The following is a 25,976-nucleotide window of genomic DNA, read 5'->3' on the forward strand; positions in this document are numbered from 1 at the left end:
AATTTTTCTCATTTATGCTTGATATAAAAGAGTCCAGAGTATACTGCATACTATAATGCAGCCCTGTTTTCTAGGGAAGACAGATCTAAACTGGAGTGTATGTTGTCCTGCTTTGGGCTGTTGCCCAGAATGTCTACACATGGCCCACTGTGACTCTAATCAGGGTTGATTTGTTACGAAAAATGAATAACATATTAAAGCCTTTACTTTTTAAACTGTTATTGAACTAGTCCATATAAACCTGTAGTGTATGCTGCAATTAATTTGAGCTGCTGTGTGATGGAAAGGATCTGCTGAACTCCCCGGTAGAGCTCTTGCCTATGCCAACAGTATCCATCACTAATGTCTAAACTGTGGTACTAAACTATTCTTAGTGCAATGAAAAAACAACCTTTGATGAATTTTATTTCTCTAAATCAGTAATACGGTTACTCTGCAAAGGTCAGTTACTTTTTATAACCTCTTATGAGCTGTTATGTAATCAGAAGAGCATGTTTACCAGGAAATGCCTGATGTGAGCATCCAAAATCAGAGTGTTGCCTAAAGGAATCAGGAGAAACACTTTGCAAGAAATAAGGCTCCTATTATTAATAGGGAGGTGAATCTTCACCCCAGGTTTTTCCACATTTTTGTCTTAAGAAAGAGAAATTGTAGAATATACAAATGCTGCAAGAGCATAAATAAAAAGTAATAAAAAGTAATATAAAATACTATATTTTATATTACTGGTTGTATGATAGTCTGGGCACATATAGTGCAATATGACGATCTTGTAGTTTGCACTTAACATCAAAATGATGACTGACTGTTATATATTGAACATCATAATGTGGACAGGTCTGGACTGCAGACAAGTCAGTCTAGCATCTGTACTCTGTTACTACAAAGCTAACTGGTAACAAACACATAATGTGACACAAGTAAGACGTGTGATATGGTGGCATTTGTTGCTTTAAAATTCATATGGATCCCTCAGAATTAATTGAGTCACCGTGTCGCCCCCTGATGAATAACTGGAAAATATAATAAGGTATAAATGTGTCCATTGCACAATTCCTGGATGGTAAAATAAACTGTTCTACTCAAATCATATACATTAAAAAAGCATATACACATTTATTTAAGTGATACAACTGTAACTAAGTGGCACAACATTCACACATCTGTAGGATGAGGTTGATAGAGTTGATGCATCACTGTGGCATTGGTCTTTAGGCCCTAGGTCTGATCCCTAGGTCTGACACAAAAAATATAAGTGGTGGACAAAGTAGTGGAAACACCACATAACACTTTTAAATGACCAAATTACGATTGCAAACACAGCTGCACTTGTGAGTTCCATTAGGTTCATTGCTAAAAGCATGTTTAGATAAAAAAAGATAAAAAAGCTTTGACAATAAACACCTGGATACACTAATGAAATCATTACAACACTCATGATCATCTCCAAGACACAAAACAGTACTGGTTTAGTTATAATAATAATATTAATTATAATCACTTAAGGTTGGCAGTGGGTCTGGCGCACACGAAAACACTCTTATCTGATTCCCGTTTTCATAGATTCCAACTAAGCTATCAACTATTATTGCTGGTTCAAACATCCAGAAACTGGCTAGGGTCCAAGAGGTTAACTGGCAGTCAGTCTAACAGAACACTCACATGTGCAGCTGTATTTATATACTACAAAACAAGCTTCACAGCATAGGATCATCCTACTTACCTTTGACCATAGCCTTGTGATTGACAGGGTAAAACAGATGTGCACATAAAATGTAATGGTCCTGTTATTCTGTGGAAAAAATAAACAAGCCTCACTAAAGTGAAGGTGAATAACACATAAATAAATGTCTGTGCCAGCAATAGTAACAGTGGAGGAGAAAGGCTTTTAAAAAGAATGCTTAACAGGCTTTACCTGTCAAATACCAGAGAGTTAAAACAGTCAGCCTGCACCATTAATTTCGGAGTTTCTCTAGCATCACATTCTTTCTTTGAAGGATACTGATACATCTGGGCTGTTGTGATCCAGTCCTAATAAACAGAGAATTTTGGCTAGGTTAATACTATTAAGCTGTGTTTGTATTCTTTTTTTAAAGAATTAGGCCTGAATATGACTTCAGTGACTTCAGCACTTACTGCATCCAAGCATGTGCCCAGGCGTTTGTATGTAGATCTGTGCGACTTTTTTTCCCCATCACAACACGTAGTAAAATCATAGTCTTTTGGTTCTGCTTCCCTCTTTTTGTGCCTTTAGAAACAAATGTGCATTTAGTATTGTTAGTAATTTTGCAGAGGTTGTGTTATAAAAAATTGTTAAACTGAAATACATAAATGCAAAGCCCATATGAAATTAGTACAAAATGTAGTACCTTTCCCATAGCCATCACAGTCCGCTGGCCTAAAGCCCAGGTCCAGTTTGTCCAAGATTAACTTGGCACAATGCAATTACACAACCCGGATAGGGTACCCTTCCTCAGACACAGCCAATCATGTCTGTATGTAGATGCCCAACTTGCCTATACCACCCTGGATCCCAACAGTATAGAGCTAGTGTAATTTAGCACTTTGTCTGCCCAGTGTCTTACTTTAAAATACCTTTTTACCTGTCAATAAATTTCCTCATAGATTACAGACTTAAAATAACTTGTAGGAATATTGGTTATTTAGCTACATAATCTTTTAAACATATTATTTGCTGTTTTACTGCTCATAGAAATGAACATTACATTTCACTGGCATTTGAGTTGTGTACAACTATGAAACAAATGCTGTGAGCTTGTGTGGCATAATGTTAAAATACATGCTGTAAGCTGAGCTCACAAATACAGAAGGTTCATTGCCTTACGTGAACCTAGCCATTAGGGGAGCACATATCAGTGCACCCTAAGTGCAGGTCCCAAGCCTGGATAAAAGGGAGGGTTGCATCAGGAAGGGCGCCCAGCACAAAAACTGTTCCAAATCAAATATGCCAATGATCCGCAGTAGCAATCCGTAAAAATACCAGAGCAGCTGTGTTTATTAAGGTTTCACTTCATATGCTGGTCGGTTATTGAGTAATACCATATGGACGTTTTCACAGTAATGACACATTTCACTATAACTAGACTTCTGTGATACTCACCAGTCTGAATTTAATGTAGCTCTGCTGTAATTCATATTAACACATTGAGATTTAAGTATAATAACAATAAGTACGTTTTTATACTCGACAAATTCCAAACTAACACTACAGTGCTGAGAGTTATTGCGTTTCTACTGACGCCAAACTGTTACTATGAGATGTACGCATGCGCGTAGTGGGAGGACGTCGTCCCGAATGAATCGGAGACGCTGATGTCAGTGCTTGTGGAGAAGAGTGGAATAGTGATGAGAAATCGACTCTTTTTATAGTGAATCATTTAAACCGACTCAGCTTATCGAAAGAGCCGACTCTTTCAACTTCGAAACGGCTCTTTGCTTAACACTGCACAGTAATAATAATAATAATAATAATACATTTTATTTATATAGCGCTTTTCAAGATACTCAAAGACGCTTTACATAAGACAAATAATCAAAACAAATACGTACATACACCATACAAATCATAGTACAAAATCAAAATAGTACATCAACATCAAGAATAATTAAGATAAAAACAAAGAGAGCAGCATAAGACAGTTCATTAAAAATTAGCTAAATTATGAGAGAGAACAACAAATATAGAACAATTTCTTAAAATTAGACAGAAACAGGACAGATTTACATGCAATCAGGAAACTGAAAACTTTACAAGTTTTAGGATCTAGGACTTCACATTTCTGTCGTGATCTAAGTATAAAAACTATTAAAAAGAATAGCAAAAATAAAAGCATTTATTTTGTGTTGTTACAAGTTAAATGCCACTCTGAATAGATGAGTTTTGAGAAGTGACTTGAATTTGGACAGGTCAGGACAATCTCGTAGGTGTTTGGGGAGAGCATTCCATAAAGATGGAGCAGCTATGGAAAAGGCCCTGTCACCCCAGGTCCGGTGCTTGGTCCTAGAGGGTATGGACAGTAGGTTAGCCTCAGAAGAGCGAAGGCTACGGGAGGGAATGTGCTGATGGAGCAGGTCGGTGAGGTAGGATGGGGCCTGATTATGGAGAGCTTTGTGAGTGAATAGAAGAATTTTGAATTGAATGCGTTGAGCAACGGGAAGCCAATGAAGTTTTTGTAGAACAGGTGTAATATGATCACGGGAGCGAGTATGAGTAAGGAGGCGAGCAGCTGAATTCTGGATATACTGAAGTTTTTTTAGGATTTTGTTAGATGTACCATAAAGGATGCTATTGCAATAATCAATTCTGGATGTAATAAAAGCATGAATCAAGGTTTCGGCGGCAGAAAAGGAGAGTGATGGACGTAGACGTGCTATGTTTTTTAGATGAAAGAAAGCAGTTTTGGTGATGTGATTTACATGGCGGTCAAAAGAGAGGTTGCCATCAAAAATTACACCAAGATTTCGGATGTTAGAAGACGGAGACAAAGTGTCATTATCAATGGTAATTTGAAAATTTTTTGTGGTTTTTGCCAGGGTTGTAGGACCTACGATGATCATATCTGATTTTTCACAGTTTAATTTGAGGAAATTAGCTTTCATCCACAATTTCATTTCAGTGATGCAATTTGTCAGAGTGGAGTGAAGTTCAGTATTAATGGATTTGGAGGAGATGTAAAGCTGAATATCATCAGCATAGCAGTGGAAATGTAAACCATGCCGACGTATGATGTCACCAAGGGGGAGCATATAAAGAATAAACAAAAGGGGACCTAACACTGAGCCTTGGGGAACGCCTTGGGACAGTGGAGCAATGGCAGAACTACAATTGTTGATATTAACAAACTGTTGTCTGTTTATGAGATATGACCTTAACCACAAAAGGGCAGTACCAGTGATGTTGACAGAGGATTCAAGGCGGGACAGAAGAATGGAGTGATTAATGGTGTCAAAAGCTGCAGTAAGATCAAGGAGGACGAGAATATTAATTTGTCCAGAGTCTGAGGAAAGAAGAAGGTCATTTGTGACTTTGAGGAGGGCTGACTCAGTGCTGTGCTGGGGGCGGAAACCAGACTGAAATGATTCAAATAGATTATTGGAATTTAGGTGATCTTTGAGCTGTGAGGCAACAACACGTTCCAGTATTTTCGACAGAAATGGAAGATTGGAAATGGGCCGAAAGTTACTCATAATGTTAGAGTCAAGTCCAGGTTTTTTAAGTATGGGAGTAACAGCAGCCAATTTGAGTGATTGAGGGACTGAGCCAGAACTAAGAGAGGAATTGATTATCTCTGTGATAAGTGATGAGATAACTGGAAAACAACCCTTAACAAGTTTTGATGGAGCAGGATCCAAAACACAAGTGGAGCTTCGCATCCCTGTTAAGATCTCAGATAGGTCCAAAAGAGACACAGGTGAGAACTGAGACAGAGGCTGGGTAATAAATTGAGATGAGATAGGCGGAGAAACAGAGATGACAGGGGAAACTGTCAGAAAATTGTGGATATTCTCAACTTTTGTTTGAAAAAATGAGAGGTAAGAGTTACACTTGTCAACTGTAAAGGAATTGGTAGTATTGTCAATTGGTTTGAGAAGTTTATTTATTGTGGAAAAGAGAGTCTTAGGATTTGTTGATCCAGCATGTATGAGTTCGGAATAGTAAGTGGATCGGGCTGCCGTAAGAGCGTCTTTGTAATGTTGAAGATAATCAGAATAAATCTGATAATGTACTGTTAGACCGGTTTTCTTATAAAGTCTTTCAAGCTGGCGTTTACGGGATTTCATTTGGTGAAGCTCAATTGTGTACCATGGTGCGGAATGACTAAATGAAACAAATTTGGTTCTCAAAGGAGCCAGCTCATCAAGACATGAGGCGAGTATGTCATTATAGTAATCGACAAGGTCAGATGAATTACTAGACAGTACAGGACAGACAGACATCTTTTTAACAAGAGAATCTGAGAAAGCAGAGGGAGAGATATATTGAAGATTCCTGAAGGATATTTTACGTTTAGCTCTAGTGATGGGCCTAGTGACCTCAATGTCCATGATGATTGTCAAATGATCAGAGACAGTAAGGTCATGGCTGGACGGCTGATGAACTAGGACACCAGTAGAGCAGACAAGGTCAAGAGTATGACCTTTTTTATGAGTTGGAAAATGTATATGTTGTGTGAAATTAAAACACTGTAACAATTCCAAAAATTCCCTGGCAAATTTACAGTTGTTGTCATCAATATGGATGTTAAAATCACCCATAAGCAGTACAGAGGATGAGAGGGCACTAAGCTGGGTTAAAAAATCTGAAAAATCAGAGAGAAAGGAAGCGTTTGGCTTTGGCGGACGATAAACTACAGCAGTGACCAGAGGAGTAGGCCCTGACAACTTGAAAGCCAGGTGTTCAAAAGAAAGAGCAGCAGGAAAAGACAAAGTGGTTATTTTAATATCATCCCTATAGACTGCAGCAACACCACCACCTCGCCCTTCCATACGAGGTTCATCAATATACGAGTATCCCATTGGCGTGGTCTGATTTAACGTAAAATAATCCAAGGGTTTATGCCAAGTTTCAGTGAGACAGAAAAAGTCTAGTTCACTGTCAGATATAAATTCACTGAGTACAGTACTTTTTGTGTTGAGTGAACGAACATTAAGCAATGCCATTTTCAAGTGGTATTGTTGTGTAGTTGGCTGTGAGGAACGAGGAAGAGAACGGAGATTTGCTAAGTCCACTCCGCGTTTCCTATCCCACTCCGTGGACAGCGTTGTCATGGAGACTACACCGCTACTGGTGTGCAAGGCAGCAGCGCTCTGATGACGTGTTTGCGGAGCGACAGTGCGCACGGCTGACCAGAAGGATGGAATAGCGTTACCGTTTCGAAGATAAACAAGCTTTCTCCGGGAGCCCCTGTGAATATAACGCTAATATAACCTTACCCAGTTAAGGGTACTTTTTAATTCCTTGAGCCCACATTTAGAGGTTTTTCCAGTTGATGTTCTGAAAATAACTGTTTATTACGTTATGTACAAAATAATGTGTGCACAGAACTAATATTTTATTCATAAATGTGACCTTTCAAAAACTAAGAGGACCCTAATTCAATATAACCTAACTATCTTTTTGTTTACTTTCGTTTTAGTAATGTTATATCAAAATGAGGAACTTTTTCTTAAAAATTACACCATAATTCATATAAAACAGACTAATCTGTTGAGTTCATCACAGAGGTTTGGCGCCCCCATTGTGCAGCTAAAAGAACCGAAACAAAGAGTCGACTCTTTCGCGAACGACACATTGCTAGAACGAAGAAAGATGGCGGAGTCGGAGGAGGAGGTGGATGTGTTGGTGCAAAGAGTTGTTAAGGATCTCACTAATGCTTTTAAGCGAAACCCCAATATGTAAGTGCGCTTTGTTGGACACTTAATTATAAGCTGTGTGTTATATATCTATAGTGTTATATAACAGGGTGTGTAAATATACAGGTACGGTTTGCTGACAGTACTGAGTGAGCTGTGTGCTAGTTCAGAGTGCTAACTGTTTACAGCTCAGGTGTATGGAGAACTAGGCTAGGCTAAGCTAACTTTAGCAGATGCTGCAAAAGCCGGGTTAACCACACGCAATAATAAACATACATAATATGAATAATCTTTCTTCTACTTTCTACACGGCTACACTGTTGAAGCCTAATTATTTGTATTTTTTTCTGTACCTGTCTGTATAATTACTAACGTTACCTTGATGTGTTGCTAGGTCAGGGTGATGTGGCTGTGTTGTCGATATGATGTAATAACAATATGATGCAATGTTTAAATTCTCTATTATTGTTAAGTTTAGTTTGACTAAACATGATTAACTGGGTTAGAAAAATGGACAAGGATAGAGCCAGAATGTATAATTAAAGGGCTTGTCACTGGGTTTTATGAAAGCTTACTATAGTGACAAGTTGTTACTATTTAAATAGCTGCAAGGGCTGAGTGTTGATTATTGTTTAAACTTTTAAAAATATTCCAAAACATTTCTTCCTCTACAAGTTAGATATTAGGACATTATAAAAGTGATGTCCATTCGCTGTAATACATAAAAGTGATGTCCATTCGCTGTAATACATAAAAGTGATGTCCATTCGCTGTAATACAAGTGGTGGTTGACCTCTTTTTATTCATCAGATGGTTTAACACATTATTTTTGCAACTATTTAAGCATTTTGACTTCATCATATTTGTATTAAAGCTTTTCCATCTTAGCAAGGCATACAAACTTTTATTTACTTGTCTTTTACATCTATACACTCAAAACATTAGTGTACTCATCTCGTTATTTGATATTTATCACTTTTTGATATTTATTACATTATGACCTCAAAAGCAGAACACACTGACCCATATGCCGCTTGGAAATGTCATGGACAGCACAGCACAATCAGGACATGTGTTAGGCAAATTCTGGATCGCACGTTATAACCAGGACCTATAGTAGATAAATTCTGGACCACACCTTATAACCAGGACCTATAAGTATGTGGACACTTCTTCCAATTATTACATTTAGATCTACATTATATCAAGGGGCGTCACGGTGGCTAAGTGGGTAGCACTGTCGCCTCACAGCAAGAAGGTCCGGGTCCTTTCTGTGTGGAGTTTGCATGTTCTCCCCGTGTCCGCGTCGGTTTCCTCTGGGAGCTCCGGTTTCCTCCCACAGTCCAAAGACATGCAAGTGAGGTGAACTGGAGATACTAAATTGTCCAAGACAATTGCTCGATATAAACTTGTGAACTGATGAACCTTGTGTAATGAGTAACTATCGTTCCTGTCATGAATGTAACCAAAGTGTAAAACATGACGTTAAAACCCTAATAAACAAACAAACAAACATTATATCAATATCTGTAATTTGGGCACAGGAAGGTAGACTAGCCAGGTGTCCACAAACTTTGGGCCATATAATGTATTTAGCAGCTTAATTTTGTGTTTCGTCCAAGCATGGTTTTAAACATGATTGACATGCAAGTGGATCACCTCCTTATGCTGATTAGTTACATTTTGCCTTTTGTTTTTATTTTTAAAATAGCTTTATATAATTTAAATCTGAGATTCTGGCCATGTTCTCTGCTTTGCAGATTTAAAAAAAACCCTAGAAATAAGAAAAATGGGGTCAGTGCATCCCATGGTATTTATCCTATTAGCATATATTTAGTTTTGAATTCCCAAAGGTTCCATCTGTCTGTAATTTCACCTCATGCAAAAAGAGGCTGTTTAGCGATAGCACAGTGTCAGCTCTGATGTAGGTCATGTTGCAGAAAGTCTGCTTGTACATCTGTATCCGTTTTTTGTAATACCTACCTACTTTAATTGTGGTTGTAGAAATGAGATCGGTCTCATACCTTGCCCGGAGGCCAGATACAACAGAAGTCCCATCGTCCTGGTTGAGAATAAGCTGGGTGTTGAAAGCTGGTGCGTCAAGTTCCTACTGCCCTACGTGCACAACAAGCTACTGCTCTACCGACAACGCAAACAGTGGCTGGACCGGGATGGTGAGATCATTCTTTTATTTATTTACCCAACTGCATCATGTTATACCAAATTTGAGTCGGACATGGGCACATGGGACTGCAGATGAAAGATGAATGTTTCTGTATTTGTATCTCTCTCTCATAGCTTTGGTTGACATTACTAGTACAGTCCTGCTTCTAAACCCAGACTTTACCACTGCTTGGAATGTGAGGTAATAAGTTTCTCTAATCTCTGTGCTTAATATTGTTATATCTGATATCAGTAGTTATTTCACCATTTCCTGTGTCCCTATGATGTTATTTTACTATACGCTCTGTGTCTTAGCTACTAAGTAATCGGAACAGCCTCTTAGCTTAGGCAAACAGTTTGATCATGATGAATAATGAATGGATTAGACAATATAACTTGTCGTTGCAAAAGAGTGTGACATTTAAGAGGCTAAATTCGGGACACATCATACAGCCAATGAATTAATGCGCTTTTTAATACTAGTTCTTAGCATTTACATTCATTATTGTTTTTAATTGTGCAATAAATGCTGCAGGGTGGAGTTGAAGGTGAGGGTGGAGGTGAATTACTTTTTCAGGTCAAGTTTTGGTGATGGTTGAGGCTACATCCTATTTTTGGCAGCCGTCTATTTATTACCGGCTCCAAATTACAGCTTATTGTCCATCAGATGGCGCTGTAGTCAGGATTCAATTATTAGATAAGGTTGCTGATTTAAGTGAAAATATGTGGACTGCATTAAATTGTAAGCTAATTATTTTCATTAACAGAAAGGAACTCCTCCAGTGTGGAGTGCTGAGTCCAGGTAAAGATCTATACCTGGGGAAATTAGCTCTAACTAAGTATCCGAAAAGTCCAGAGACATGGATACACAGGTCAGGCTGGTTTTGATTATTCATTTTAAATATGACTACAAACCCAATGTTCAGAAAGGTTGGGACATTTTGTAAAACGCACTGAAAACAAGAATCTGTAATTACTTTTTTGGCAGGCGGTGGGTGCTGCAAAGGTTACAAAAAGAGCCATGTGGCGCTGCTGAAAGGAGTGAAAACAGCGAGCAGATACAGAGAGGGATACAGGACGAGATGAAGGTCTGTGCAGATGCCGCAAGCCGCTATAACAGCAACTACAATGCGTGGTCCCATCGTATATGGGTCCTGCAGCACATGGCCAATGGCAATCTGAAGGTACGCTTTATTGAACACAGTGTTAAGCTCTCAAAAGTAAACAGCCAAACACACACAATGCAAATAATATTACAATTTGTCTAATATTGTCATAATCATCCATATGTGTATAGATCCTGAATGCTTTCTGAATAAATGTTTCAGAAAAATGTTACAGTTAAACTGCCTCTTTAAAGTTAGACCTGGTTAATAAGTAGGCAGCAATATTCTGGTTCTCTGTACAATGTTTAAAACCTTTTAACCTTGATTAATTTAGTAAACCTTATTGCACCATGGTGGGCTAACTTAATAAACCAACATACATACATACAATAGTAATATTTTTTTTAAATGATCTTTTCTAGATGGCACGTTATTAGTAGCAGTCTTTTCTAGATGGCACATTATCAGTAGCAGTCTTTTCTAGATGGCACGTTATTAGTAGCAGTCTTTTCTAGATGGCAGGTTATCAGTAGCAGTCCTTTCTAGATGGCACGTTATTAGTAGCAGTCTTTTCTAGATGGCAGGTTATCAGTAGCAGTCCTTTCTAGATGGCACGTTTTTTTAGTAGCAGTCTTTTTTAGATGGCACGTTATTAGTAGCAGTCTTTTCTAGATGGCACATTATCAGTAGCAGTCTTTTCTAGATGGCACATTATCAGTAGCAGTCTTTTCTAGATGGCACATTATCAGTAGCAGTCCTTTCTTGATGGCACGTTATCAGTAGCAGTCCTTTCTAGATGACACATTATCAGTAGCGTCCTTTCTTGATGGCACGTTATCAGTAGCAGTCCTTTCTTGATGGCACATTATCAGTAGCAGTCCTTTCTTGATGGCACGTTATCAGTAGCGTCCTTTCTTGATGGCACGTTATCAGTAGCAGTCCTTTCTTGATGACACATTATCAGTAGCGTCCTTTCTTGATGGCACGTTATCAGTAGCAGTCCTTTCTTGATGGCACGTTATCAGTAGCAGTCCTTTCTTGATGACACATTATCAGTAGCGTCCTTTCTTGATGACACATTATCAGTAGCGTCCTTTCTTGATGGCACGTTATCAGTAGCAGTCCTTTCTTGATGGCACGTTATCAGTAGCAGTCCTTTCTTGATGGCACGTTATCAGTAGCAGTCCTTTCTTGATGGCACGTTATCAGTAGCAGTCCTTTCTTGATGGCACGTTATCAGTAGCAGTCCTTTCTTGATGACACATTATCAGTAGCGTCCTTTCTTGATGGCACGTTATCAGTAGCAGTCCTTTCTTGATGGCACGTTATCAGTAGCAGTCCTTTCTTGATGGCACGTTATCAGTAGCAGTCCTTTCTTGATGGCACGTTATCAGTAGCAGTCCTTTCTTGATGACACATTATCAGTAGCGTCCTTTCTTGATGGCACGTTATCAGTAGCAGTCCTTTCTTGATGGCACGTTATCAGTAGCAGTCTTTTCTTGATGGCACGTTATCAGTAGCAGTCTTTTCTTGATGGCACGTTATCAGTAGCAGTCCTTTCTTGATGACACATTATCAGTAGCAGTCCTTTCTTGATGACACATTATCAGTAGCAGTCTTTTCTTGATGGCACGTTATCAGTAGCAGTCCTTTCTTGATGGCACGTTATCAGTAGCGTCCTTTCTTGATGGCACGTTATCAGTAGCAGTCCTTTCTTGATGACACATTATCAGTAGCAGTCCTTTCTTGATGACACATTATCAGTAGCAGTCCTTTCTTGATGACACATTATCAGTAGCAGTCTTTTCTTGATGGCACGTTATCAGTAGCAGTCCTTTCTTGATGGCACGTTATCAGTAGCGTCCTTTCTTGATGGCACGTTATCAGTAGCAGTCCTTTCTTGATGACACATTATCAGTAGCAGTCCTTTCTTGATGACACATTATCAGTAGCAGTCCTTTCTTGATGACACATTATCAGTAGCAGTCTTTTCTTGATGGCACGTTATCAGTAGCAGTCCTTTCTTGATGACACATTATCAGTAGCAGTCCTTTCTTGATGGCACGTTATCAGTAGCAGTCTTTTCTTGATGGCACGTTATCAGTAGCAGTCTTTTCTTGATGGCACGTTATCAGTAGCGTCCTTTCTTGATGACACATTATCAGTAGCAGTCCTTTCTTGATGGCACGTTATCAGTAGCAGTCCTTTCTTGATGGCACGTTATCAGTAGCAGTCCTTTCTTGATGACACATTATCAGTAGCAGTCCTTTCTTGATGGCACGTTATCAGTAGCAGTCTTTTCTTGATGGCACGTTATCAGTAGCGTCCTTTCTTGATGACACATTATCAGTAGCAGTCCTTTCTTGATGGCACGTTATCAGTAGCAGTCTTTTCTTGATGGCACGTTATCAGTAGCAGTCTTTTCTTGATGGCACGTTATCAGTAGCAGTCCTTTCTTGATGACACATTATCAGTAGCAGTCCTTTCTTGATGGCACGTTATCAGTAGCAGTCTTTTCTTGATGGCACGTTATCAGTAGCGTCCTTTCTTGATGACACATTATCAGTAGCAGTCCTTTCTTGATGGCACGTTATCAGTAGCAGTCTTTTCTTGATGGCACGTTATCAGTAGCGTCCTTTCTTGATGACACATTATCAGTAGCAGTCCTTTCTTGATGGCACGTTATCAGTAGCAGTCTTTTCTTGATGGCACGTTATCAGTAGCAGTCCTTTCTTGATGACACATTATCAGTAGCAGTCCTTTCTTGATGGCACGTTATCAGTAGCAGTCTTTTCTTGATGACACATTATCAGTAGCAGTCTTTTCTTGATGGCACGTTATCAGTAGCAGTCTTTTCTTGATGGCACGTTATCAGTAGCGTCCTTTCTTGATGACACATTATCAGTAGCAGTCCTTTCTTGATGGCACGTTATCAGTAGCAGTCCTTTCTTGATGACACATTATCAGTAGCAGTCCTTTCTTGATGGCACGTTATCAGTAGCAGTCTTTTCTTGATGGCACGTTATCAGTAGCAGTCCTTTCTTGATGACACATTATCAGTAGCAGTCCTTTCTTGATGGCACGTTATCAGTAGCAGTCTTTTCTTGATGGCACGTTATCAGTAGCAGTCCTTTCTTGATGACACATTATCAGTAGCAGTCCTTTCTTGATGGCACGTTATCAGTAGCAGTCTTTTCTTGATGGCACGTTATCAGTAGCAGTCCTTTCTTAATGACACATTATCAGTAGCAGTCCTTTCTTGATGGCACGTTATCAGTAGCAGTCTTTTCTTGATGGCACGTTATCAGTAGCAGTCTTTTCTTGATGGCACATTATCAGTAGCAGTCCTTTCTTGATGACACATTATCAGTAGCAGTCCTTTCTTGATGGCACGTTATCAGTAGCAGTCCTTTCTTGATGACACATTATCAGTAGCAGTCCTTTCTTGATGGCACGTTATCAGTAGCAGTCTTTTCTTGATGGCACGTTATCAGTAGCAGTCCTTTCTTAATGACACATTATCAGTAGCAGTCCTTTCTTGATGGCACGTTATCAGTAGCAGTCTTTTCTTGATGGCACGTTATCAGTAGCAGTCTTTTCTTGATGGCACATTATCAGTAGCAGTCCTTTCTTGATGACACATTATCAGTAGCAGTCTTTTCTTGATGGCACGTTATCAGTAGCAGTCTTTTCTTGATGGCACGTTATCAGTAGCAGTCCTTTCTTGATGGCACGTTATCAGTAGCAGTCCTTTCTTGATGGCACGTTATCAGTAGCAGTCTTTTCTTGATGGCACGTTATCAGTAGCAGTCTTTTCTTGATGGCACGTTATCAGTAGCGTCCTTTCTTGATGACACATTATCAGTAGCAGTCTTTTCTTGATGGCACGTTATCAGTAGCAGTCCTTTCTTGATGGCACGTTATCAGTAGCAGTCTTTTCTTGATGGGACGTTATCAGTAGCGTCCTTTCTTGATGACACATTATCAGTAGCAGTCTTTTCTTGATGGCACGTTATCAGTAGCAGTCTTTTCTTGATGGCACGTTATCAGTAGCGTCCTTTCTTGATGACACATTATCAGTAGCAGTCTTTTCTTGATGGCACGTTATCAGTAGCAGTCTTTTCTTGATGGGACGTTATCAGTAGCGTCCTTTCTTGATGACACATTATCAGTAGCAGTCTTTTCTTGATGGCACGTTATCAGTAGCAGTCTTTTCTTGATGGCACGTTATCAGTAGCAGTCTTTTCTTGATGGCACGTTATCAGTAGCAGTCTTTTCTTGATGGCACGTTATCAGTAGCAGTCTTTTCTTGATGGCACGTTATCAGTAGCGTCCTTTCTTGATGACACATTATCAGTAGCAGTCTTTTCTTGATGGCACGTTATCAGTAGCAGTCTTTTCTTGATGGCACGTTATCAGTAGCAGTCTTTTCTTGATGGGACGTTATCAGTAGCGTCCTTTCTTGATGACACATTATCAGTAGCAGTCTTTTCTTGATGGCACGTTATCAGTAGCAGTCTTTTCTTGATGGGACGTTATCAGTAGCGTCCTTTCTTGATGACACATTATCAGTAGCAGTCTTTTCTTGATGGCACGTTATCAGTAGCAGTCCTTTCTTGATGGCACGTTATCAGTAGCAGTCTTTTCTTGATGGGACGTTATCAGTAGCGTCCTTTCTTGATGACACATTATCAGTAGCAGTCTTTTCTTGATGACACATTATCAGTAGCAGTCTTTTCTTGATGGGACGTTATCAGTAGCGTCCTTTCTTGATGACACATTATCAGTAGCAGTCTTTTCTTGATGGGACGTTATCAGTAGCAGTCCTTTCTTGATGACACATTATCAGTAGCAGTCTTTTCTTGATGGGACGTTATCAGTAGCGTCCTTTCTTGATGACACATTATCAGTAGCAGTCTTTTCTTGATGGCACGTTATCAGTAGCAGTCTTTTCTTGATGGCACGTTATCAGTAGCGTCCTTTCTTGATGACACATTATCAGTAGCAGTCTTTTCTTGATGGCACGTTATCAGTAGCGTCCTTTCTTGATGGCACGTTATCAGTAGCAGTCTTTTCTTGATGGCACGTTATCAGTAGCGTCCTTTCTTGATGGCACGTTATCAGTAGCAGTCCTTTCTTGATGGCACGTTATCAGTAGCAGTCTTTTCTTGATGGCACGTTATCAGTAGCGTCCTTTCTTGATGGCACGTTATCAGTAGCAGTCTTTTCTTGATGGCACGTTATCAGTAGCAGTCTTTTCTTGATGGCACGTTATCAGTAGCGTCCTTTCTTGATGGCACGTTATCAGTAGCAGTCTTTTCTTGATGGCACGTTATCAGTAGCAGTCTTTTCTTGATGGCACGTTATCAGTAGCGTCCTTTCTTGATGGCACGTTATCAGTAGCAGTCCTTTCTTGATGGCACGTTATCAGTAGCAGTCTTTTCTTGATGGCACGTTATCAGTAGCGTCCTTTCTTGATGGCACGTTATCAGTAGCGTCCTTTCTTGATGGCACGTTATCAGTAGCAGTCTTTTCTTGATGGCACGTTATCAGTAGCGTCCTTTCTTGATGGCACGTTATCAGTAGCGTCCTTTCTTGATGGCACGTTATTAGTAGCGTCCTTTCTTGATGGCACGTTATCAGTAGCAGTCTTTTCTTGATGGCACGTTATCAGTAGCAGTCTTTTCTTGATGGCACGTTATCAGTAGCGTCCTTTCTTGATGGCACGTTATCAGTAGCAGTCCTTTCTTGATGGCACGTTATCAGTAGCAGTCTTTTCTTGATGGCACGTTATCAGTAGCGTCCTTTCTTGATGGCACGTTATCAGTAGCAGTCCTTTCTTGATGGCACGTTATCAGTAGCAGTCTTTTCTTGATGGCACGTTATCAGTAGCGTCCTTTCTTGATGGCACGTTATCAGTAGCGTCCTTTCTTGATGGCACGTTATCAGTAGCAGTCTTTTCTTGATGGCACGTTATCAGTAGCAGTCTTTTCTTGATGGCACGTTATCAGTAGCAGTCTTTTCTTGATGGCACGTTATCAGTAGCGTCCTTTCTTGATGGCACGTTATCAGTAGCAGTCCTTTCTTGATGGCACGTTATCAGTAGCAGTCCTTTCTTGATGGCACGTTATCAGTAGCAGTCTTTTCTTGATGGCACGTTATCAGTAGCGTCCTTTCTTGATGACACATTATCAGTAGCAGTCTTTTCTTGATGGCACGTTATCAGTAGAAGTCCTTTCTTGATGGCACGTTATCAGTAGCAGTCCTTTCTTGATGACACATTATCAGTAGCAGTCCTTTCTTGATGGCACGTTATCAGTAGCAGTCCTTTCTTGATGTTAGTTATCAGTAGCAGTCCTTTCTTGATGGCACGTTATCAGTAGCAGTCCTTTCTTGATGGCACGTTATCAGTGCTAATCTTTTGTAGATGGCACGTTATCAGTAGCAGTCCTTTCTTGATGACACATTATCAGTAGCAGTCCTTTCTAGATGGCACGTTATCAGTACTAATCTTTTGTAGATGGCACATTATCAGTAGCAGTCCTTTCTAGATGGCACGTTATCAGTACTAATCTTTTGTAGATGGCACATTATCAGTAGCAGTCCTTTCTTGATGACACATTATCAGTAGCAGCCCTTTCTAGATGGCACGTTATCAGTACTAATCTTTTGTAGATGGCACGTTATCAGTAGCAGTCTTTTCTAGATGGCACGTTATCAGTAGTAATCTTTTCTAGATGGCACGTTATCAGTAGTAATCTTTTCTAGATGGCACATTATCAGTAGCAGTCTTTTCTTGATGACACATTATCAGTAGCAGTCCTTTCTTGATGACACATTATCAGTAGCAGTCCTTTCTAGATGAAACGTTATCAGTAGCGTCCTTGTGCTCTTTAACTGCAGATTCTTCACGACGAGCTCTCCTCTACCAAACACTGGGTGTCCATGCATGTGTCCGACCACAGTGGCTTCCATTACCGCCAATTCCTGCTCAAAGAACTGCTAGCAAAGTTGGGTCAAAGCCAGCAGCCTAATGGGGGAAACGCACTTTGCACAGCGGAGGACTCTCAGCCCGACGTTATTCCTCAGCTCTTTCATCATGAGATGGAGCTCTGCACTGACCTAATCGAGTCATATCCGGGCCACGAGACACTGTGGTGTCACAGGTAAGAAAAAAGGGCTAGGGGGTTGTGGGGATGTTACCGGATGGTTTCAAATGTCACCACACATTTTTGGAAAACTAAAGCAAGGTATTACATTAGCATACTGAATAGTTTGTCTAATCAGTGCACTAAAAGCATTAGTAGGCCAAAGGGTCTGAATACTTTTATACTTAGTATTCTGAATACTTTTGTGAACAATAAATTTCATACAATCTGCTAGCACACTAGTACTGGGATTCTGAACTCCCCAAGTTCAAAACTCAGCACTGCTATCGATCGGCTGGGCACCCCCTAGCGAGCAGAATTGAAAATGAAAAATTTTAAATTGGCCATTAAGTTCAAGGACCCTATGTAGTAGCCCAAGGCACCTGTACAGGAAGTGGAGGAGTCCGGAGATCAGGGTGTGGATCTGGAAATCTGGTCCAGGCTTTGTGCTCTTAACACCAAGTTATTTATCTTCAAGTATTCAGTCCTTAATGCCAGTCTCATTGCTCGGTGGGTAGCACTGTCACTTCACAGCAAAAAGGTCCTGAATTCTGTTCCCAGCTATAGTGGACTGGATCTTTTTTTTGTGGAAATTGCATGTTCTCCCCTGTCTGTGTGGGTTTCCTCAAAGCCCACAGACATGCAAGTAAGGTGAATTGGAGAAATGAAATTGTCTGTGACTGTGTTTGACAATAAAACTTGAACTGATGAATCTTGTGTAACCAGTAATTATCTGTCCTGTCATGGATGTAACCACAGTGTGTAAAACGTGACGTTAAAAATCCTAATAAAATAAAATCTCTAATACACAAGGCTTCTGAATGGCAGGACTGGTATGAACATTAGCTTTGTTAACCTTACAATGCAGAGTTTGTTAAAACTGGGTCATAGCTGTGCTTATTTAATTATATTGTTTTTGGTGGTCTTAAGGAGCGAACCAATAAATTGCCTTCTTTTCTCATTGTTGATTTTGGCTGTTTGGCAGTAATTGTCCCGTCGCCATGTCTTGGAGGCTTTTTTAACACAGTGAGTGTGTTGTTTTTGTGACTGATGTGTGCAACCCGGACACCTTTTATTCATCCTTTTAAAAACATAGTTGCCCTCACATTGCTATTGATCTTCTTAAAGAGCTTTTGTTTATAATTGTGCAAATACGTCTGTGCTACAAGCGTTAAGGTTCACTCACTCTCCATATTAATCTCCATCTGGATTGGCCGTGTTCTGCAGCTGCATGCTGAGCTGATGGAAATGGTTCCAGCTTGCACACAGTGTGTTCCGTGTGAGCAGAGTGACCTTTGTCTCCAGTAGAATGTCCTTGAGTTCTCCAAGGCTGGCCTGATGTGTTCTAGCACAGTATTAGAGTTTGATGGATGAGTCTGTGCTGAAGGGCTGTAGGTCACTGCTGGGGGATTCTTTCCTCCTCGCTTGCTGCACACGCTGGGAGTTAAGGAGAACAGCCGGTGTGAAATGAATCGTTAATTCGTTCACACCTTGTGCTGGCAGTATAAAATGATTACTCAAATTGGTATAAATGATTCGGCAGTTATTAACAAGCTGTATTAATGAGGTACAGTACCTGTGGACAGTTTTGCTCGATCAGTTAAAAAAAAAAACATTTGTATTAGAGATGTACCGATCGGGGTTTTTGACGCCGATTTCGATCTCCGATTTCTTTTCAGAGCGATCGGCCGATAGCCGATTCCGATGGGACGTCTTAAAGGACGTGTGTGTGTGTGCCTTTAAGAGAGACGCTCTGTTCACAGTGTCGATATAAGTGATTCATGAGTCGATTAATTTTATGCGAAGCGTAAGTTTCTCTTCTCAGTTATCTCTCCGAGTTTACTGTTATTAATTAATGTCGTGGTTTTAAATAAACACCAGCTACTACAGAACATTTTGTGTGACTCTCTTACATTAAAAAGCTTAATTAAAAAGCTTAATTAAACTGCTATTACCACAGATCTGTAACAGTCAGACTCGTTCCGTCTGTGGAGCTAAAAGTTTTCTGTCAGTCAGAGCAGATGATCCTGAACTATGTATGATGCACAACGTTAATTATGTTATTTTAGGTCGTGAAGAGCTTTCACCATGGTTTCTGTACGATGGTTGATGAATGGTGATGTGATGGTTGGTGCTTTGTAGCTCAAAGTCTGGATCAATCCACTGAGCTGTTAAGCTTAACATGGAGGTGATCTTTATATATCACGCGATCGGATCGGCTACATTGGGGAAATATCGTCGATAGCATATTTTGATTAAAAATCGGCCGATATCGATTTATAGCCTATCAATCGTTCCATCTCTAATTTGTATGGTTATGCACTGATGATGGATGTTAAGGCAGATTTGGACATTGATTTTATACACCTGTTAGCAATAGACGTGGCGAAAACTGGAGAATAAATGTGTCCACATATTTCTATTCTTTATATATATATACAGGGGTTGGACAAAATAACTGAAACACCTGGTTTTAGACCACAATAATTTATTAGTATGGTGTAGGGCCTCCTTTTGCGGCCAATACAGCGTCAATTCGTCTTGGAAATGACATATACAAGTCCTGCACAGTGGTCAGAGGGATTTTAAGCCATTCTTCTTGCAGGATAGTGGCCAGGTCACTACGTGATGCTGGTGGAGGAAAACGTTTCCTGACTCGCTTCTCCAAAACACCCCAAAGTGGCTCAATAATATTTAGATCTGGTGACTGTGCAGGCCATGGGAGATGTTCAACTTCACTTTCATGTTCATCAAACCAATCTTTCACCAGTCTTGCTGTGTGTATGGTGCATTGTCATCCTGATACACGGCACCGCCATTGGATGCACATGGTCCTCCAGAATGGTTCGGTAGTCCTTGGCAGTGACGCGCCCATCTAGCACAAGTATTGGGCCAAGGGAATGTCATGATATGGCAGCCCAAACCATCACTGATCCACCCCCATGCTTCACTCTGGGCATGCAACAGTCTGGGTGGTACGCTTCTTTGGGGCTTCTCCACACCGTAACTCTCCCGGATGTGGGGAAAACAGTAAAGGTGGACTCATCAGAGAACAATACATGTTTCACATTGTCCACAGCCCAAGATTTGCACTCCTTGCACCATTGAAACCGACGTTTGGCATTGGCACGAGTGACCAAAGGTTTGGCTATAGCAGCCCGGCCGTGTATATTGACCCTGTGGAGCTCCCTACGGACAGTTCTGGTGGAAACAGGAGAGTTGAGGTGCACATTTAATTCTGCCGTGATTTGGGCAGCCGTGGTTTTATGTTTTTTGGATACAATCCGGGTTAGCACCCGAACATCCCTTTCGGACAGCTTCCTCTTGCGTCCACAGTTAATCCTGTTGGATGTGGTCTGTCCTTCTTGGTGGTATGCTGACATTACCCTGGATACCGTGGCTCTTGATACATCACAAAGACTTGCTGTCTTGGTCACAGATGCGCCAGCAAGACGTGCACCAACAATTTGTCCTCTTTTGAACTCTGGTATGTCACCCATAATGTTGTGTGCATTGCAATATTTTGAGCAAAACTGTGCTCTTACCCTGCTAATTGAACCTTCACACTCTGCTCTTACTGGTGCAATGTGCAATTAATGAAGATTGGCCACCAGACTGGTCCAATTTAGCCATGAAACCTACCACACTAAAATGAGAGGTGTTTCAGTTATTTTGTCCAACCCCTGTATATATATATATATATATATATATATATATATATATATATATATTTTTTTTTTTTTTTTTTTTACCCCTTTTTCTCCCCTTTTAGCGCATCCAATTGTTCAATTAGCATCGTGCTTCCTCTCTGTCTATGCCGAACCCTGCCCTGACGGAGGTAATTGAAGCTAACCCGTATCCCCTCCGAAACACGAGCAGCAGCCAGATGCATCTTTGCCACCCACACATTGACGAGTTTGGCGCCACCCAGCGTTGCATGCGGAGAGACACACCCTAAGGGCACCCCCTCCCATCTCTGTGTAAGCGCCTCCAATCAGCCGGCAGAGAACGCAATCGCATTCTGACAGAGAGAGACCCACATCCGGTTCTTTGTCCCACCCCCCACATGAGCAACCGGCCAATCGTTGCTCATATAGCCACTCAGCTTCGAACCGGTAAAGCAAGGCTGGATTCGATACGACGCTTCTCAGAATCCAGCCCTGGTTGCAGCGCGTTTCTTTTTACCGCTGCGCCACCTGAGCGGCCTTTTCTTTATATTTTTATGCATTTTCTCCCCTTTCTCCAAATTTAGCATAGCCACTTTGTCTTCTGCTGCTGGGGATCCCGATTGCCTACGGGGAGGGTATATTTGCCTATATGTGCACAGTCCCTTGACCCTTTCTTATTCGCCCGTGCTTTGGTGGAGTCACTGATCTCCACACTCCATAGCGCCTTGGGCTGCTAACCAGGATCCTCAAACAGCGTTTGAAGACCCTACCCACTTATTATTCCTGTCTTTCCCAATTCTGTCTGCTTCAGGCGTTACCAATTGTGCTTGCTAGAGGGTGCCCAGCTGACCGGGAGTTCAGAATCCCAGCGCTGGTGTGCTAGCAGAATATCTCTCTGCACAACCTGGGCGCCTGTGTCCACATACTTTTTGCCATATAGCATATTTTTCTGTATTCCCTTAGTCCAGTCACTGCTTGCCAGTAATTTTAATAATGCACCATACAAATAAATGTGTGATCTGTTCTTCCTTTCCAACAGACGGCATGTGTTTTATCTATGGCATCACTGGCGAAAGCAAAATCCTGGTGCGGGGCCTCAAAATCCAGCCAACACCCACGATCTCCGTGACAACGGTTCAGATCCCAGTGATGAAAGCAGGATCTCCCATGCTATGGACGTTGACTGTGCACTAGAGGGCAGCAAGCACGGAGGCTACACGCAGGACAGTAAACGACTGAAGCGAGGGCCTGCGCGGCCCTGCCCTACCCTCCCCTCCGAACACACGTTCATCTCACGAATCCTCGGCATGTGCAGGAGCTCTGAACAGGTTCGTCTCGCCAATGCCTACAGGAAGTGGCTGGACTCGGTCATAGGTCAGTAGCCCGAGCTGTGCCTCTGCCCTCGAGGATGCAGACGGGCCGTGATAGATCGACTTCACCTTGGCACAATCCTGCACTGCTGTCTAAAAATAGAGCAGACTGTGAGAGAAGTAAAGTCCCCTTCGTGATGAAAACCACTGACAAGCCTGGACAGAGTAAAACTGGTCACAGTATCTGCTTTCTCTCCAGGATTCCAGGTATCTTAGATCTCAGGTCTGTTTTGAGTTATTTGCAACTTTTTATATTGTTTTCTTTCCTTCTTAGCGTCTTTTCCATCATTTCTAGGTGCAAGATATTTTCTTGATGCTGCCTTTAGTACACTTGTCGAGAATTCGGTGTACACAGAGCCCCCAGTCCTAAACTAATCCTAACTCACTTTCTCTTTTTTGTACAGTAAAAAATCTGAGCACTTTGCTAGTCTGCCGTGTAAGCACAATCAAAGATATTCAGCTTTCTCAAAACAAAGGAGCATTAGGGATCAATCTTTATTATGTTTAATACTTTATTATGTTTAATATTTAATACAGATGAAATAATTCATGCTCACAGGGCTTATGGGTTTATGTAGGGTTTTTAAGTGATGGTGTATCAGTGGGTTGTCTCTCACATTTAGGCCTGGGCTTCTATTGCACGGCATACTAAAAGTGGCGTATCATGCCACATCTTGTGGTTTATCAATAAACAACAACAAAATGAAAGACATGAAGCTTTGACGCATTGCAAGTTTAATCATCATCCTATTTTTGTAGTTTTATTGCAATGGTAGTATATGTACAGTATATTATGGTGAGCCAAACTTCTGTTTAACTGGAATTTAATTCTTATTTAAGTCTAAGGAATATCAAAATCAACAACAATATCTTAGACAATTCTGGACTGCAGCAAGCTACCTACTTGTACAAGGGATCTTCAAAAAGTTTCTGCACTTTTATATTTTCATTGGGAACAGTGAGGGTGGGAGGAGTAGTTTGTTTGTTTATTAGGATTTTAACGTCATGTTTTACACTTTGGTTACATTCCATGACAGGAACGGTAGTTACTCACTACACAAGGCTCACCAGTTCACACAAGGTTATATCGAACACAGTCATGGACAATTTTGTATCTCCAATTCACCTCACTTGCATGTCTTTGGACTGTGGGAGGAAACGGGAGCTCCCGGAGTAAACCCACGCAGACACGGGGAGAACATGCAAACTTCACACAGAAAGGACCCGGACCGCCCCACCTGGGGTTCGAACCCAGGACCTTCTTGCTGTGAGGTGACAGTGCTACCCACTTAGCCACCGTGCCGCCCCGGGAGGAGTAGTAATTGGTCGTATAGAGACTGAGAGAGCTTATAGTCTGGATTGCTTGCGCCTTCTGATTACCACATTTTTGGACGCTCAAAGAAGCTTTAAGGGGAAAAAGATTTTCATGTGATGATGATGTAAAAGCAGTGGTGCATCAGTGGCTACACGCTCAACCAAAAACGTGTTTTGCTGAAGGCATTAAAAAGTTGGTATGAGGCTGGGAAAAATGCATCGGAATGTGACTGTAGAAAAGTGATTTTTGAAATTCTTAATAAATAGAGTTAAAAAAAGGGAGGAAACATTTTGAAGAACCCTTGTAATAGGCATTAAGTGTGACCAGTGCTGCATGGTATGATAGCTCGGGGACTCATCAGTTAAGAAAACTGAAAGAGGTTTTTGTTTATTGAAAAGACAAATGCAGAAGAGGAATGGGAAAGTCTTGCACTGAGCAAATGCTTAAAAACGAAGGCGTCTGTAGGGTCTGTTTGCAGGTCATTAGTTCATGACCTCTAATGTCGGAACTTCCATTTGTCTCAATTTTCACGGCTGCTTTTATAGCATTAAGAAGCAGCGCCTAACACTGCCCAAAAATCAATCTCAATCACCATAAACAACTGATGTATTTAATATTACTTAGGAGTAATTTGGTGATAGTTATTGATCTTATTTAATCAGAATTTGTCAGTAATGCTTTTGCAATTTATATATAGAGGTTATTCCAAGCCCTTTAGTGCTGTTGTTTAGTCTAATAATAATTATGCCTCTGTCACTGTGAAAGTTCCAGTTGTTCCTTGTTGTTGGTGGAAAAGAACAAAGATAAACCCAGATTCCACTGGTTTGATTCAGTTGTGGTTTTGTAGTGCAGTTGAAAATCACCCTACATGCTTTTTTCATTACAGTCTAAAACAATAATTAATCAGTAATAAATTATAAGAATGTTAGAATTAGGTGACGTGCTGGCAGTTTAAGCACAAACTGTGACTTTTTTTTTTTTAATCTATTTATAAAGTGGTAGGTTTTCGTTATGAAGGGGAGTTTAGTGGAGCCCGGTGGTGTTGGATGGTATTTTGTAAGAATGGTGTTACCTTTTTTCGGTCAATACAAAGTAACCAGTTAGATTCTAACACTTTAAATGGTGCTAATCTTCTGCACCCGTAAACAAGGGCTTTAGCTAGCCTGGGTTGTCAGATGCTGCTTATCGTAACACAAGTTTAAAACTATATTTATGCAAAAAATGATGTAAAATTCCTGGTAGTCTCACTCGTGGTTAAACTAGATGTACAGTGTATCACAAAAGTGAGTACACCCCTCACATTTCTGCAAATATTTCATTATATCTTTTCATGGGACAACACTATAGACATGAAACTTGGATATAATTTAGAGTAGTCAGTGTACAGCTTGTATAGCAGTGTAGATTTACTGTCTTCTGAAAATAACTCAACACACAGCCATTAATGTCTAAATAGCTGGCAACATAAGTGAGTACACCCCACAGTGAACATGTCCAAATTGTGCCCAAATGTGTCGTTGTCCCTCCCTGGTGTCATGTGTCAAAATCCCAGGTGTAAATGGGGAGCAGGGCTGTTAAATTTGGTGTTTTGGGTACAATTCTCTCATACTGGCCACTGGATATTCAACATGGCACCTCATGGCTAAGAACTCTCTGAGGATGTGAGAAATAGAATTGTTGCTCTCCACAAAGATGGCCTGAGCTTTAAGAAGATTGCTAACACCCTGAAACTGAGCTACAGCATGGTGGCCAAGGTCATACAGCAGTTTTCCAGGACAGGTTCCACTCGGAACAGGCTTCGCCAGGGTCGACCAAAGAAGTTGAGTCCACGT

General features: G+C 40.7%; 2 protein-coding genes across 2 annotated transcripts; one reads left to right on the plus strand and one right to left on the minus strand.

The window, feature by feature from the left end:
• Window positions 1-1,092: 1,092 nt before the first annotated feature.
• Window positions 1,093-3,251, minus strand: LOC134335394 (cilia- and flagella-associated protein 95-like). The gene is made up of 5 exons (XM_063017917.1): window positions 3,122-3,251; window positions 2,137-2,248; window positions 1,916-2,031; window positions 1,724-1,792; window positions 1,093-1,237 (listed from the first exon to the last, which is right to left on the minus strand). Exons 1-5 carry the CDS (start codon window positions 3,154-3,156, stop codon window positions 1,219-1,221), a joined length of 351 nt encoding a protein of 116 aa, XP_062873987.1. The 5' UTR covers window positions 3,157-3,251; the 3' UTR covers window positions 1,093-1,218.
• A 4,079-nt stretch (window positions 3,252-7,330) lies between these two features.
• Window positions 7,331-23,536, plus strand: ptar1 (protein prenyltransferase alpha subunit repeat containing 1). The gene is made up of 7 exons (XM_063017916.1): window positions 7,331-7,416; window positions 9,379-9,548; window positions 9,673-9,739; window positions 10,305-10,409; window positions 10,526-10,721; window positions 17,547-17,809; window positions 22,499-23,536. Exons 1-7 carry the CDS (start codon window positions 7,331-7,333, stop codon window positions 22,839-22,841), a joined length of 1,230 nt encoding a protein of 409 aa, XP_062873986.1. The 3' UTR covers window positions 22,842-23,536.
• The last annotated feature ends 2,440 nt before the right edge of the window (window positions 23,537-25,976 follow it).

This window comes from Trichomycterus rosablanca, chromosome 21, assembly GCF_030014385.1.
Source record: "Trichomycterus rosablanca isolate fTriRos1 chromosome 21, fTriRos1.hap1, whole genome shotgun sequence".
Classification (NCBI taxonomy): domain Eukaryota; kingdom Metazoa; phylum Chordata; class Actinopteri; order Siluriformes; family Trichomycteridae; genus Trichomycterus; species Trichomycterus rosablanca.

Excerpts from the sequence above, each read along its gene's own strand:
- ptar1 (XM_063017916.1), top strand. The coding sequence starts at position 7,331 with ATGGCGGAGTCGGAGGAGGAGGTGGATGTGTTGGTGCAAAGAGTTGTT. Across the intron at positions 9,740-10,304 it reads ACCACTGCTTGGAATGTGAG|AAAGGAACTCCTCCAGTGTG; the intron begins GTAATAAGTTTC and ends TTTCATTAACAG. Across the intron at positions 10,410-10,525 it reads CCAGAGACATGGATACACAG|GCGGTGGGTGCTGCAAAGGT; the intron begins GTCAGGCTGGTT and ends CTTTTTTGGCAG.
- LOC134335394 (XM_063017917.1), bottom strand. The coding sequence starts at position 3,156 with ATGAATTACAGCAGAGCTACATTAAATTCAGACTG. Across the intron at positions 2,032-2,136 it reads TGGGCACATGCTTGGATGCA|GACTGGATCACAACAGCCCA; the intron begins GTAAGTGCTGAA and ends TCTGTTTATTAG. Across the intron at positions 1,793-1,915 it reads AACTCTCTGGTATTTGACAG|AATAACAGGACCATTACATT; the intron begins GTAAAGCCTGTT and ends TTTTTTCCACAG.